Genomic DNA, 14058 nt, shown 5'->3' with positions numbered 1-14058 from the left:
TGCTAACGATCAGGCTAGAAGGGTGAATAGTTGTTAATGGGGACTGTTAGTGACTAACAGCAGGGAGTGTGTAATGGCAGGCGATGTGATAACAAGGCCTGGTGTGTAGGGCCGGGGGGCTGGGACATGGGCGAGTTTAGGCCCTAATATTGTTGAATTCAATATGGAGTCCGGAGGGCTATAGGGTCCCCAAGAGGAAAATGAGGTGTTGTTCCTCCAGCTTGCGCTGGGCTTCACTGGAACACTGTAGCAAGCCAGAGACAGAGATATTGGCCAGGGAGCAAGGTGGTGCATTGAAGTGGCAGGCAACAGGTAGTTCAGGGTCTTTTTTGCGAGCAGACTGTAGATCTGCGAAATGGTCGCCAAGCCTACGCTTTGTTTCCCCAATGTAGAGGAGACCGCATTGTGAGCAGCAAATGCAGAAGGCTAGATTCTTGGCAGTGCAGGTGAAGTGTTGCTTCAACTGGAAGGTATGTTTGGGCCCTTGGATGTTGGGGATGGAGGAGGTAAATGGGCAGGTGTTGCACCTTCGCCGGTTACAGGGGAAGGTGCCTTAGGGCTGTGGGGAGGTGTTGGGGGTGAGGGAGGTATGGACCAGGGTGTCCCGGAGGGAACAGTCCCTGCAGCAGGCAGACGAGGGAGGGGAGGGGAATCTGTGTCTGGTGGTGGCACCTTACTGGAGGTGGTGAAAATGGTGTCTGACAATCTTCACGATGTGGATGCTGGTGGGATGGGAGGTAAGGATAAGGGGGACCCTATCGCTGTTGCAGGAGGGAAGAGATTGAATGAGGGCAGAAGTGCGGGAGATGGGTCGGACCTGATTGAGGGCCCTGTCAACAGCGGACCTGGGGAATCCTCAGTTGAGGAAGAATGTGGACGTTTTGGAGGCTCCCTTGTTGAAGTTGGCCTCATCTGAACATATGTGACGGAGACGGAGGAACTGACAGAATGGTATGGAGTCTTTACGGGAAGTGGAGTGTGAGGATGTATAGCCCAGGTAGCTGTGGGAGTCGGTGAGTTTGTAATGGATATTAGTGGCCTGTCTATCCCCAGAAATGGAGAAACAAATGTCGAGGAAGGGAAGGAAGGAGTCAGAGATAGATCAGGTGAAAGTGAGGGCAGGGTGGAAATTGGAGGCGAAATTGATGAAGTTTTCCAATTCTTGACGAGAGAGGGAAGAAGCACCAATGATATCATCGATGTATCGGAGAAAGAGTTGTGGGTGGGGTCTGGAATAGGACTGGAAGAAGGAAAGTTCCACACATCCCATGAAGAGAAAGGCATAACTCGGGCCTGCGCGGGCACCCATGGCAACCCCTCTTAACTGAAGAAAATGAGACACTTTCAACTCCTCTTGTTTTCTTCAGGTAAGAGGGGTTGCCATGGGTGTCTGCGCGGGCCCAAGTTATGCCTTTCTCTTCATGGGGTACGTGGAACGTTCCTTGTTCCAGTCCTATTCCGGCCCCCACCCACAACTCTTTCTCCGATACATCGATGATATCATCGGTGCTGCTTCCCTCTCGTCAAGAATTGGAGAAGTTCATCAATTTCGCCTCCAATTTCCACCCTGCCCTCACTTTCACCTGGCCTATCTCTGACTCCTCCCTCCCCAGTATCCAAGGGTTCTCACATACCTTCCAGGTGAAGCAACACTTCACCTGGACTTCCAAGAACCTAGCCTACTACATTCGCTGCTCACAATGTGGTGGTCTCTACATTGGGGAAACGAAGTGTAGATTTGGCGATCGCTTCGCAGAACATCTATGTTTTGCTCCCAAAAAAGACCCTGAACTGCCTGTTGCCTGCCACTTCAATGCACTACTTTCCTCCCTGGCCAATACCTCTGTCTCCGGCTTGCTACAGTGTTCCAGTGAAGCCCAGCGCAAGCTGGAGGAACAACACCTCATTTTTCACTTGGGTACCCTTCAGCCCTCCGGACTCAATATTGAGTTCAATAATATTAGGGCTTAAAGTACCCTATGTCCCAGCACCCCACCCCACATACCAGCCTTTGTTATCACATCGCCTGCCATTACACACCCCCATATGTTAGTCACTAATAGTCCGCATTGACAACTATTTGCCCTCCCAGCCTGATCGTTAGCAACTCCTCTGTCTGTCCAACTGCCTTTCTCTCTCTTTGGGCTGTATCCTATCGTTTACTCCCTATCCCACCCACATCCCTATTTTCTGCATAAAAAATGACGTTTTCCCAGCCACCATCAGTTCTGAGGAAGGGTCACTGGATCTGAAATGTTAACTCTGTTTTCTCCTCCACAAATGCTGCCAGACCTGCTGACCTTTTCCAACAACTTTGTTTTTGTTGCGAATATTACCACATGTAATTTCCCCTCCCAGCCACTCACCATGCTGACTGGGTATATATCATTATACCTTCAGTATCTCTGAGTCAAACTTTTGGAACTCCATCCCCAACAGCATTGTGGGTCTACCTACATAAAATGGACTGCCTTGGTTCAAGAACGTAACTCACTACCACCTTCTCAAGGGCAGCACGGTAATTAATGCTGCTCATCCAGCAATAATAACATCCTGTGAATGAATTTAAACAAAATTGAGAACCTAGAAATAAGAACTGAATTGAAGCTATCTAATTTATTTTTTGGGGGGATTCCTTTAACAAATTTGCACCCTATTGCATTCAATTGGAACCGGATTCCATAAATGGTGGACAGGTGGGAATCTTAAACTTATTTGCCAGGCTGTTATGGAGCGCAGACAGTCTATTTTGCTGCTGATAAGTTATATTGTTGGATTTTTGAAGGACTGCTTTGTTGAATTTGTTAACCTTCATCTTGCTTGTTTAATTCCCTGTTGATGGTGGAATCACAGTTGCAGCTTTTCATGCTGTATGCAAATAGCACATGGGAGAGAGGAAAGATAGTTATTACTGGTTATTTTGGGGCTTTTCAGACATCTTGCATAATACACTTATCACAGCTGTGGTTTCTCTATGCTTTACACATTACATTTGGAACTAATGTTAGTATTGTAGTTGGGGGGGGGTGGGGGGGGGGAAGCGTTGTTGGGGAGAGTACTTGTCAGCAGGGTTTTATCACCTATTCATGCATTTGGTGGATTTGAAGCTGCTGAAAAATTGCCACATTCAAAGCAACCATGTTTATTGTCTATTATTGAAATGAAGACTTTATAGTTGGTTATTTGCAATCTATTTGTCCACGATAAACCGAGATGAAAATTCTTGGGATAGTTTTCAATGTTAAACTCGTTTATACAATCATTAGCTTTAGGTTTTCTAATAGAAATTTCCATCATTGTATTTACTTTTCCTCTCCCCTTTGCTTTTGCTTTGTTTGTAACTGGAAGAAAGACTGATACTGCATGGTCTGAAAATGTCATGGATTACTGGATGCTGTGATGTAATTTTGCAATGGGATTTCTGTAATTTACAATACAAAGGGTTGTATTGTCTGAATTTATCAGAGGTCTTTTTTTTGGAGCAGATTCTTGCCAGAACTACACACCAAACAGCTGGAGTACAAGCCTTTCACTGCTTGGAAATGCTGTAGGTCCAGTGCAGAGATACAGATGAGAAGAAAACTCTGCTCTATGTCTCTTTTTAAAAAAAATCCAGCCTCTGTATTTTGTCTTATTTGGTGTTTGGAACATAATGTTTGAACAAGCATTCAATGTACATGTCTATGATACAGTCAGCTAGTATCAGTTTTTACATTCTACTTGCACTAAATTGGATGATAGAAATTAAATACGATATTCAACTAGCTATTGGGAATTTTATTATTTATTGAATATTTATAGAACTTGGCTATGATTAATTTGACAAATTGAATTGTTGCTTCCATATGCTGATCAATGTGCATTTGGACAGTTATAATATCTTAAAGATATTGATGTTAATGAGATTAATTCCACAATAGTAGGTTCTTGTAGAGCCGAATGCATCTACCAGTTTAAGTGGTGTCTCCATTCTGTAGCTGCGTTGATGAGGTATTTATTGAACAGTTGATAAATTGAACTGTACAATAAGCTTCAGACTTGTCACTCAGTTTAAAATGAAAACAATTCAAAAGTTGAACGTTCTTTTTCCAAAGGAGAATTGTTCTGAATCTTATAAATAGGAACATAAGTAGCATAATTTCATACTTAAGGCATTCCTTCCCAAAATTCCTGAAAACAGCGACAACTTATTGGGATGCTGTAATATGAGCACCCTTGGCCTTACTTAAATTATCATTACTTATGCATGAACCATTACTTAATCTGAGCAAACTACTTCATTGGGTGAGAAAGAAGAGTGCTGGTGAAAATGGCACAGAACGAAGCCGTTTAGACCGTTAAGTCCACCCTGGCTCTCTGAAGAGTGATCCAAGTGCTATTCCAGCATCTTATTCTCATAGTCTTGAAATTTATTTCCCTCCAATAACCATCCCATTTCCTTTTGAAATCCTTTATTTCTGCTTCTACAGTCCTTGTGCAGCAAACTGCAAGACCTTACCATCTTTTTTAAATGGGTGGTTCATCTGATGTCAGCTGTATCGCCTGTAACATGAATGTCTATCTTAACCAAACCAAAATTTGCACATCTCAATAAAATGTCCCCTCAGTCTCCTTTGCTCAAATGAGAGCAACCTGCTTCAATCCAACCTCTAGATAAAATTGCTACTACCAAGAATCTTTCTCCTCTGCATCCTCTAAAGGATCCTCTTATCCTTCTAAAAGTATGGTGACCAGAACTGGATGCAGTGCTCCAGTTTTGACATACAAAGAGCTTTATAAAGAATCAGCTTAATGCCTCATCTCAGTCTTAAATTAACACCCCTTTATCCTGAGACTATGCCTTTTGGTCCTAGACTTTTCCAAGAGGTGAAACATCATCTCAGCATTTACCTTGTTAAGACCCTTAAGAATTCAACGAGATCGCCTCTCATTCTTCTAAATACCAATGAGAAAGTCCCAACCTGTTTAATGTTTACTCATAAGACAAGGAATTGTATGTGTGACATTTCTTTCAATTAGATTAATCGCCACATAAATATGAAGTAACAAATCCTTTAGGACTTTTGACATTTGCTTTGGCTTCTTCTTAATTATATGCATGCATGGTATAGGAACATTGACCAGAATTGTACATAGTATTCTAAAAGTCGCCTTATCAATGTCCTGCACAGCCACAACATGACCTCCCATCTCATATACTCAGTGTTCTGACCAAGGAAGGCAAGTGTGCCAAATGCCGCCTTCACCACCTGTCTATCTGCAACACCATTTGGGTTTGAACAACAGGGAGAGGCTGAATAGGCTGGGACTATTTTCCCTGGAGCGCTGGAAGCTGAGCAGTGATCTTATAGAGGTTTGTAAAATCACAAGGGGCATGGATAGGGTGTATGGCCAAGATCTTTTTCCTTGGGTTGGGGGGAGTCCAAAATTAGGAGGCATAGGTTTAAAGTGAGAGAGGAAAGATTTACAAAGAACCTGAGGGATAATTTCTTCATGCAGAACGAATTGCCAAAGGATATGGGTAGAGCCAGTTAGAATTGCAACATTTAAAAGGCATTTGGATGGATATATAAATAGGAAGGGTTTAGAGGGATATGGGTCACATGCCATGCTGTCTAATGGGACTAGATCAGATTGGGACATCTGGACGGCACACATGAGTTGAACCATAGAGTTTGTTTACATGCTTCATGCGTGTATGACACTATAACTTCCCTGTATTTATGCTCATTGCTCCTATTTGTGAAACTGAAAATCCCATGAACATTGCTAGCTGCTCTCAACATAGCCTGCCATTTTCAAAGAGCAATGCACCTGAACGCCCAGATTTTTGTCCCTTTAGAACTGTCATTATGTCTATATTGTCCCTGTCATTCCCTTCTACGAAAACACATCACCTCACAGTTACTTGGTGTTAAATTCCATCTGCCCCTTAATCAGTATTCTGTGAGTTTATTTTCTGTTGCACTTGATCGGCACCAAGTTTATTGTTTGCATAACTCAAAGCTTGGCAATATTGGCAAATTTTACTGTGTTCCATTATCCAAGCTATTTTATATCTCAATAAAAGATGTGATCCTGACACAGACCCTCAGCAAACACAATTGTCTGCTGTCCTTCAGACTGAACCATTTGCTATGACTTGCTGTTTTCTTGTTCTTAAGGCAAATTTCTGTTGAAGCTGTTATCTATTCCATGCGACTCAATTTTATTAACCAAATTTACTTGTCAGAAGCTTTGTTTAGCTTGACACATCCACCGAATTTTCTTAACTTTCTCGGAAACTAATCATAATTCCATTGAGTCAAAAATATTAGGATAATTTTTTCAAAAATCATTAGTCCGATCATCCCAAATTCATAACCTCAGACCAAAATAGTCCGAAGTGTGAGCCACCACCAATACCTTTCACACACCTCTTATCGCTACCCCCCCGCCCCCACCAATTGAAGTCAGTTGCAGTACTGTACAGCTGCTGAGCAAGAATTATGGCTGGGGTGGCTCTTGGGCTATGTGGCTCATCTGCTTGTTAAATACATAGGCTGAACTATTGGGAGAAACTGGCTTTATTTTGTTTGAATAAAACTTTACCAATGTTAATGTGTTCCTGTAGAGTTTTGATCATTTCTGTTTTTCAAAGATTCATTGTACTGTTTGAATTGAGTTTAATATAATCTTCATTAATTTTGGTTTTAGTAGCTGCCACTGATCCTCCCAATGGTCCTGTCTGTGCAGTTGCAGTAGTAGCGACAGCAGCAACAACGACTGAGCTTTCTCCGCCCTCCAGCCCTAACCCTTTGAAAAAGGGAACTGCAATTAATTGGCCCTTTCCCGAAAAGATAAAATCTCCAAGGACTGTGAGGAAGCTCTCGATGAAAATGAAAAAACTTCCTGAACTCAGCAGAAAATTGAGTGTTAAAGGGACTTCAAGCCATAACTGTAATGATAATTCATCACCCAAAGGCAACCATGGTTCCTCGTTATCTCCTGGGATTGCAACTAATGCTGCTAGTAGGAATGTCATCAGCCGTTACCACCTGGATACAAGCGTAGTATCTCAGAACTACAAAAAGAAAAGTTCAGGAAACTGCAAATCAGCTAGCAAGGGTGGCTACCTTAGTGATGGCGATTCACCAGAACTTGTAGCTAAATCGGGTAAGCACTCCTGCGAAAACAGACCTGTGAAGGGGAGCATTGCTTCAACCCCTCAAAAAACACACAGTACAGACATTGATATTGATGCTTTCAGGCATTACAGCTTTGTGGATCAGCCTAAGTGTTCTCAATATATTTCAGGACTAATGAGTGTACATTTTTATGGTGCTGAGGATTTAAAGCCGCCAAGAATTGATTCTAGAGATGTATTCTGTGCCATTCAAGTAGATTCAGTCAACAAAGCCAGGACAGCCTTATTGACGTGCAGAACCACATTTTTGGATATGGACCACACATTTAATATTGAACTAGAGAACGCACAACATCTCAAACTTGTAGTTTTCAGCTGGGAGCCAACGCCACGTCGGAACCGTGTTTGCTGCCATGGTACTGTTGTGCTCCCCACACTCTTCAGGGTCTCCAAGATGCATCAATTAGCTGTCAAACTTGAACCCAGAGGGCTCATTTATGTGAAATTGACTCTGATGGAGCAGTGGGAGAACTCGTTGGACAGCCCAGATGGAGAGCGGGAGCCAGTGATGTTTGGTGTTGAGGCACGGAAAATAGTTGAGAAGGAAAATATGGGCTTGAAGGTGCCATTGTTGATGCAGAAATGTATTATGGAAATAGAAAAGCGAGGCTGTCAGGTAAGTCCATAGTCTCTTTTCAAAATATGATTGCAAAGTTTTCTTTTTGTAAAGACACGTGATCAATTCTGTGAACTCAGAAATTGAGAAATCATGATTCATCCCAAAGCATCAGTATGTTATCAAGGCTTACGTATCAGTGCAGCATTGAAAATACTTCACTATTGGAAGATATTGGGTTAAATGTTAAATGTCAAGTATGTAGGATAGTTTAAAAAAAAATCCCACAGTAGTTTTTAAAGGAACCTTGAAGCTCTTCCAGTGTCCTGGTTTTAACCAAAACTGTCAAAAATAATTACTGCAAGAAGGAGCTTGCTGTTTGAAAATCTGCTCTTTCAGTACATTGTAACAGACAGTACACTTCAAAAAACCTTCATCCTGAGGATGAGAAAAGTGATATGTAAATGTAGTTTAAGGTGATGGTAGAATAAGGCCCTGATTAATTCTCTGAGGACATGGGTTCATATCTCACAGTGGCAGTTAGTGCAATTTAAGTTCAATTAATTAAATCTAGATTGAAAGCTAGCTTTGGTATTGGTGAAGCTATCATTGTTGAGAAAGCCCACCCGGTTCATTATTTCAGGGAGGGAATCTGGTGACTACAGGTGAATCCAATCCACAGCCATATGGTCAACCTTAACTGTCCTTTGAAATGGCCTACTATGCCTCTGCTGTTGGCCTTGCTAACACTGCCCGGATTCGATGGGGGGGAAAAAAAATGAAGGGTCTTGGCTTGTTCTTCTTGGAGCAGAGAAGAATAAGGGAAAATTTAAGAGTTATATAAAGAAGTTTTGACTGAATTGGCAGCATGCAACTCTTTTACTAGTAAAATGATTGGCAACTCAAAGATTTAGAAAGCATCAGAAACGTTAAATTTTGTTCAGTGTGGTAAGGTTTGCAGAAACAGATTTAATATTACCTTGTAAAAGGGATTAGATAATTATTTGTAGTAATATTGTAGACTGAATTGCAGAATGGGTATCCAATTAATTAGCTAGCTGTTTCAAAGTCAGTACAAACAGTAGCTGAATAGCCTCCCGCCATGTTGCATGAGTCTAAGTTCTGACATGCTTCAAAGAAACTACAAAATTTATGGATTAGGGACATCAGCATATACCACAGAGTGAATATCTAATTTTCGTCTGAGCACAAGAAAGGGAGTCTTTGCCCCTGCATTGGCGCTGGCCATGTATGCCCTAGTTATTTTTTTCCCCAAACAAACAATTATATCACTTGCATATGGAACATTGAAAACACTTAGTGCAGTAAAGCAAGGTGAGATCTGTCTTGTGCACAATGCTACATTTCTTTCATGAAAAAGGAAAAAAGAAGTATGAAGGACAGTAGAAAGTGATTCTGCCCTCTTCTATTTGAAAGTGGATGTCTCACATTATTTCTGTTATGAAGATGTTGTGTACGGGTGAAATTCTGGCCACAATGAAACCTTAATGTTCATCTCTGCAGGGCCTAAACAATGCTATCTGTACCCAGTGCAACAGTCAATGGAGCCCTTTGTCTTCAGGATGTTGCCTGGAGTAGAACATAGAACATAAAACAGTACAGCACAGTACAGGCCCTTCGGCCCATGATGTTGTGCCAACCTATTATCCTCCTAAGATCAATCTACCTGCATACCCTACGTTTTACTAGCTCCATGTGCCTGTCCAAGAGTCGCTTAAAAGTCTTTAAAGTATCTGACTCCACTACCATTGCTGGCAGTGCATTCCAAGCATCCACCACTCTGTGTGAAGAAAAGAGGGTAAGAGTTTTAAAATAGGCTGGAAAGAACATAGAACATAGAACATTCCAGCACAGTACAGGCCCTTCGGCCCTCGATGTTGTGCCGACCTGTCATACCGATCTCAAGCCCATCTAACCTACACTATTCCATGTACATCTATATGCTTGTCCAATGATGACTTAAATGTACCCAAAGTTGGCGAATCTACTACTGTTGCAGGCAAAGCGTTCCATTCCCTTTCTATTCTCTGAGTAAAGAAACCACCTCTGACATCTGTCCTTTATCTTTCACGCCTCAATTTAAAGCTATGCCTCCTCATGCTCGCCGTCACCATCCCAGGAAAAAGGCTCTCCCTATCCACCCTATCTAACCCTCTGATTATTTTATATGTCTCAATTAAGTCACCTCTCAACCTTCTTCTCTCTAATGAAAACAGCCCCAAGTCCCTCCGCTTTTCCTCGTAAGACCTTCCCTCCATACCAGGCAACATCCTAGTAAATCTCCTCTGCACCCTTTCCAAAGCTTCCACATCCTCCTTATAATGCAGTGACCAGAACTGTACGCAATACTCCAAGTGTGGCCGCACCAGAGTTTTGTACAGCTGCAGCATAACCTCTTGGTTCCGGAACTCGATCCCTCTCTTAATAAAAGCTAAAACACTGTATGCCTTCTTAACAGCCCTGTCAACCTGGGCGGCAACTTTCAAGGATCTGTGTACATGGACACCGAGATCTCTCTGCTCATCTACACTACCACGAATCTTACCATTAGCTCTGTACTTTGCCTTCTGGTTACTCCTACCAAAGTGCATCACCTCTCACTTGTCTGCATTAAACTCCATTTGCCACCTCTCAGCCCAGCTCTGCAGCTTATCATGTCTGTCTGCAACCCGCAAGCTACAGCATCCTTCGTCATTATCCACAACTTGGTCTTGTGTAATGGATAGAATGCTAGCGAGTTTTGAGAAGATTTGTAGCTCAGGTTGAGTTTCTGGATGTGAGTTTGCTTGCTGAGCTGAAAGGTTAGTTTTCAGACAAATAGAAAGCGGGACGTAACACCAGCGCTTCATCAGAGGCTCACTGATGTTACCTAGAATGGTGACGAAATGTCTGAAAACTTACCTTGCAGCTCAGCGAGCAAACTCCCATCCGGATAGAATGCCTCTGTGTGAGAGCTCTGGATTCAATTCCCATCCCTGAACCTGTGGTAATGTCACTAGCTCTGGACCAAAAGTCCTGGATTGAAGTCCTGCCAGTCGCAGAGATCTGTCACAGCCTGTCAGAACAAGTTGATGAGCAAATATACAGGAGAGTAATGTTGCAGATTCAGGGGCTATCTCAATGTGGTGGTAGTGTCTCGACCTTGGGGCCCAAAGGTCTTGATTCAAATCCCACAGATGTGTTTCATAAAATGTCAGAACAAATTGGTTAAACTTTTTCTTGAATTATGACTTGATCGAGAAGGAAGCAGTATCAGTATTGATAGGCTGGGACTTTTTTCACTGGAGTGTAGGAGATTAAGGAATGACCTTACAGAGGTTTATAAAATCACAAGGGGCATAGATAAGGTGAGTATCTTTTCCCTAGAGTGGGGAAATTCAAAACTAGGGGCATATTTTTAGGATGAGAGGACGAAGTTGTAAAAAGGACATGAGGGGCATCTTGCATGTACCTCTAGAAGAAGTGATAATGGGAACTGCAGATGCTGGAGAATCCAAGATAACAAAGTGTGGAGCTGGATGAACACAGCAGGCCAAGCAGCATCTCAGGAGCACAAAAGCTGATGTTTTGGGCCTAGACCCTTCGTCAGAGGGGTCTAGGCCTGAAATGTCAGATTTTGTGCTCCTGAGATGCTGCTTGGCCTGCTGTGTTCATCCAGCTCCACACTTTGTTATCCTGCTAGAAGAAGTGTTGGATTTAGGTACAGTTACAACATTTAAAAGACATCAGGGTAAGTACGTGAATAGGAAAGGTTAGGAGAGATATGGGCCAAATGCTGCAGTAAAGTGGAACTAGTTTAGTTTGGGAACATGATCAGTGTGGATTAGTTGGACCAAAGTGTCTGTTTCCATGCTGTATAACTCTACGACTCTCCTTTTTCATGAAAAAGAATGTGGGGTGGGGGTTGGGGGGCGTTACTGCTGTGATAATGAGAATAACTAAAGTACAAACAATGCTTCATTCATTTGTGAGTAAAGATATGAAATGTTATTTGAAGGACAGCAGTGACCTTCACTTTTCTGATTAGTACCATACACCCCTCAGTAAAGCTACCTTTTTTGCGAGTTATTTAAACAGTATATCATACTGTATGTGGCTCACCATAGGTGATACAAACATTAAATAGAAGCTTGTAATATATCTGTGATGTACAAGGCAAGGAGAAGCTGTGTTAAATTCAGGTCATGAAGTATTGGCAGAAGTATAGAGCCTTTTTAATCCTGAATTTATTACCTACTCATTTGATTTTATATTCTCTTGTCTTAAATCATAATTAGATTAACTTAGAGGCTGGAAAGTTTTCAAATATATTCTTTCCAATATGAAAACTATCAAGCTTGCCAATGTTTGCTATTTTACCATTTATGTTGGAGATCATTCAATATCTTTATACTTTTACTTCAGTACTTCAAGGGCGAACTATACAGTAAATGGAAAAGTCCTAGGGAAAATTGATGAACAGAGAGACTTGGGTGTTCAGGTCCATTGTTCCCTGATGGTGACAACACAGGTCAATAGGGTGGTCAAGAAGGCATATGGCATGCTTTCCTTCATTGGACGGGGTATTGAGTACAAGAGTTGGCAGGTCATGTTGCAGTTGTATAGGACTTTGGTTCGGCCACATTTGGAGTACTGTGTGTACAGTTCTGGTTGCCACATTACCAAAAGAATGTGGATGCTTTGGAGAGGGTGCAGAGGAGGTTCACCAGGATGTTGCCTGGTATGGAGGGTGCTAGCTATGAAGAGAGGTTGAATAGATTAGGATTATTTTCATTAGAAAGACGGAGATTGAGGGGGGACCTGATTGAGGTCTACAAAATCGTGAGGGGTATAGACAGGGTGGATAGCAAAAAGCTTTTTCCCAGAGTGGGGGACTCAATTACTAGGGGTCATGAGTTCAAAGTGAGAGGAGGAAAGTTTAAGGGAGCTATGCGTGGAAAGTTCTTTACACAGAGGGTGGTGGGTGCCTGGAACGCGTTGCCAGCGGATGTGGTAGGCACAGACACGTTAGCGTCTTTTAAGATATATTTGGACAGGTACATGGATGGGCAGGGAGCAAATGGACACAGACCGTTAAAAAATAGATGACAGGTTAGACAGAGGATCTTGATCGGTGCAGGCTTGGAGGGCCGAAGGGTTTGTTCCTGTGCTGTAATTTTCTTTGTTCTTTGTACTTTAATTTTTTTTGCAGTATTGATAGAGATTTGTGCAGGATTTGAGGTGTAATCTAAACAAAGGACTTTGCAATTTGGTCACAACTTTTTTTCTAACATAGCAGAAAACAAATCAAGAAATATTGTACAACATTCAAATGGCTTTGTTTACCATAGTAGAAATCGAACAAACTGCGGAAGCTGTAAATTAGAAACAGAAGTTGCTGGAAGAGCTCAGCAGGGCTAGCAGCATCAGTGAAAAGAGTTCAAAGCTAGTATTTTGGGTCTGATGACCCTTCCTCAGACTGATTCTGAGGAAGGGTCACCAGATCTGAAACTTTAACTCCAATTTGTCTTCACAGATGCTGCCAGACCTGCTGAGATTTCCCAGCAACTTCTGTTTTTGCTTACCCTACCAATGATTTGATTTCTTTATTGAGATTACTAAAATCTTTCAGACAGTTATTGATATCAACCTCTTTATGGTATATCCTGGCTACTTATTATTTTCTTCTGAAGTCATTAAATTTAATTTTTTCTGGCTGTGTCTTTATTCAACACATTAATTTGGGTTGGTTTGCTCAGTTGGCTGTACAGCTGGTTTGTGATGCAGTGTGATGCCAAGTGCAGGTTCAGCACCCATTTCTAGCTGAGATTACCATGATAGTCCTGACTTCTTGCCCTTGCCACTTGCCTGAGGCATTGTGACCCTCAGGTTAAATTCAGCACCAGCTATCTGTCTGAGAGAACTGAGAAGGTCTTCTGAGACTATAGTCACGACTTTATTAGGGGTGATTCAGAGAGGTTCATGAAATTCATTCCAGAGATGAGTCGAATGAGCGCACATTAGGCTGTTTGGCCTTTACTGTTTGGAGTTTAGAAGAATGAGCGATTTCACAGAGGTCAATAAGATGCTAAAGAGGATTGACAAAGTCAGCTTAGGCTGTTTCCCTGTGGGGCATTCTAGAACGAGAGATCATAGTTTCAGAGATAGTAGTAACTGCAGATGCTGGAGAATCTGAGATAACAAGTTGTAGAGCTGGATGAACACAGCAGGCCGAGCAGGAAAGCTGACGTTTTAGGCCTAGACCTTTCTTCAAAGATCTTTTCTGAAGAAGGGTCTAGGCCCAAAACATCAGCTT

At 42.2% G+C, this 14058-nt stretch overlaps 1 protein-coding gene across 1 annotated transcript in view; it reads left to right on the top strand.

Moving 5' to 3' along the window:
- The window catches only part of syde2 (synapse defective 1, Rho GTPase, homolog 2 (C. elegans)), a 183483-nt gene that overhangs the window by 65235 nt on the left and 104190 nt on the right, over positions 1-14058 (top strand). The window contains exon 3 of the mRNA XM_048540040.2: positions 6697-7802. Coding sequence (XP_048395997.2) covers positions 6697-7802 — 1106 coding nt within the window. The remainder of the gene's footprint in view (positions 1-6696; positions 7803-14058) is intronic.

Source organism: Stegostoma tigrinum, chromosome 8 (assembly GCF_030684315.1).
Source record: "Stegostoma tigrinum isolate sSteTig4 chromosome 8, sSteTig4.hap1, whole genome shotgun sequence".
Classification (NCBI taxonomy): domain Eukaryota; kingdom Metazoa; phylum Chordata; class Chondrichthyes; order Orectolobiformes; family Stegostomatidae; genus Stegostoma; species Stegostoma tigrinum.
Note: the sequence above shows the minus strand (reverse complement) of the source record. Positions and strands in the feature narration are given on the sequence as shown.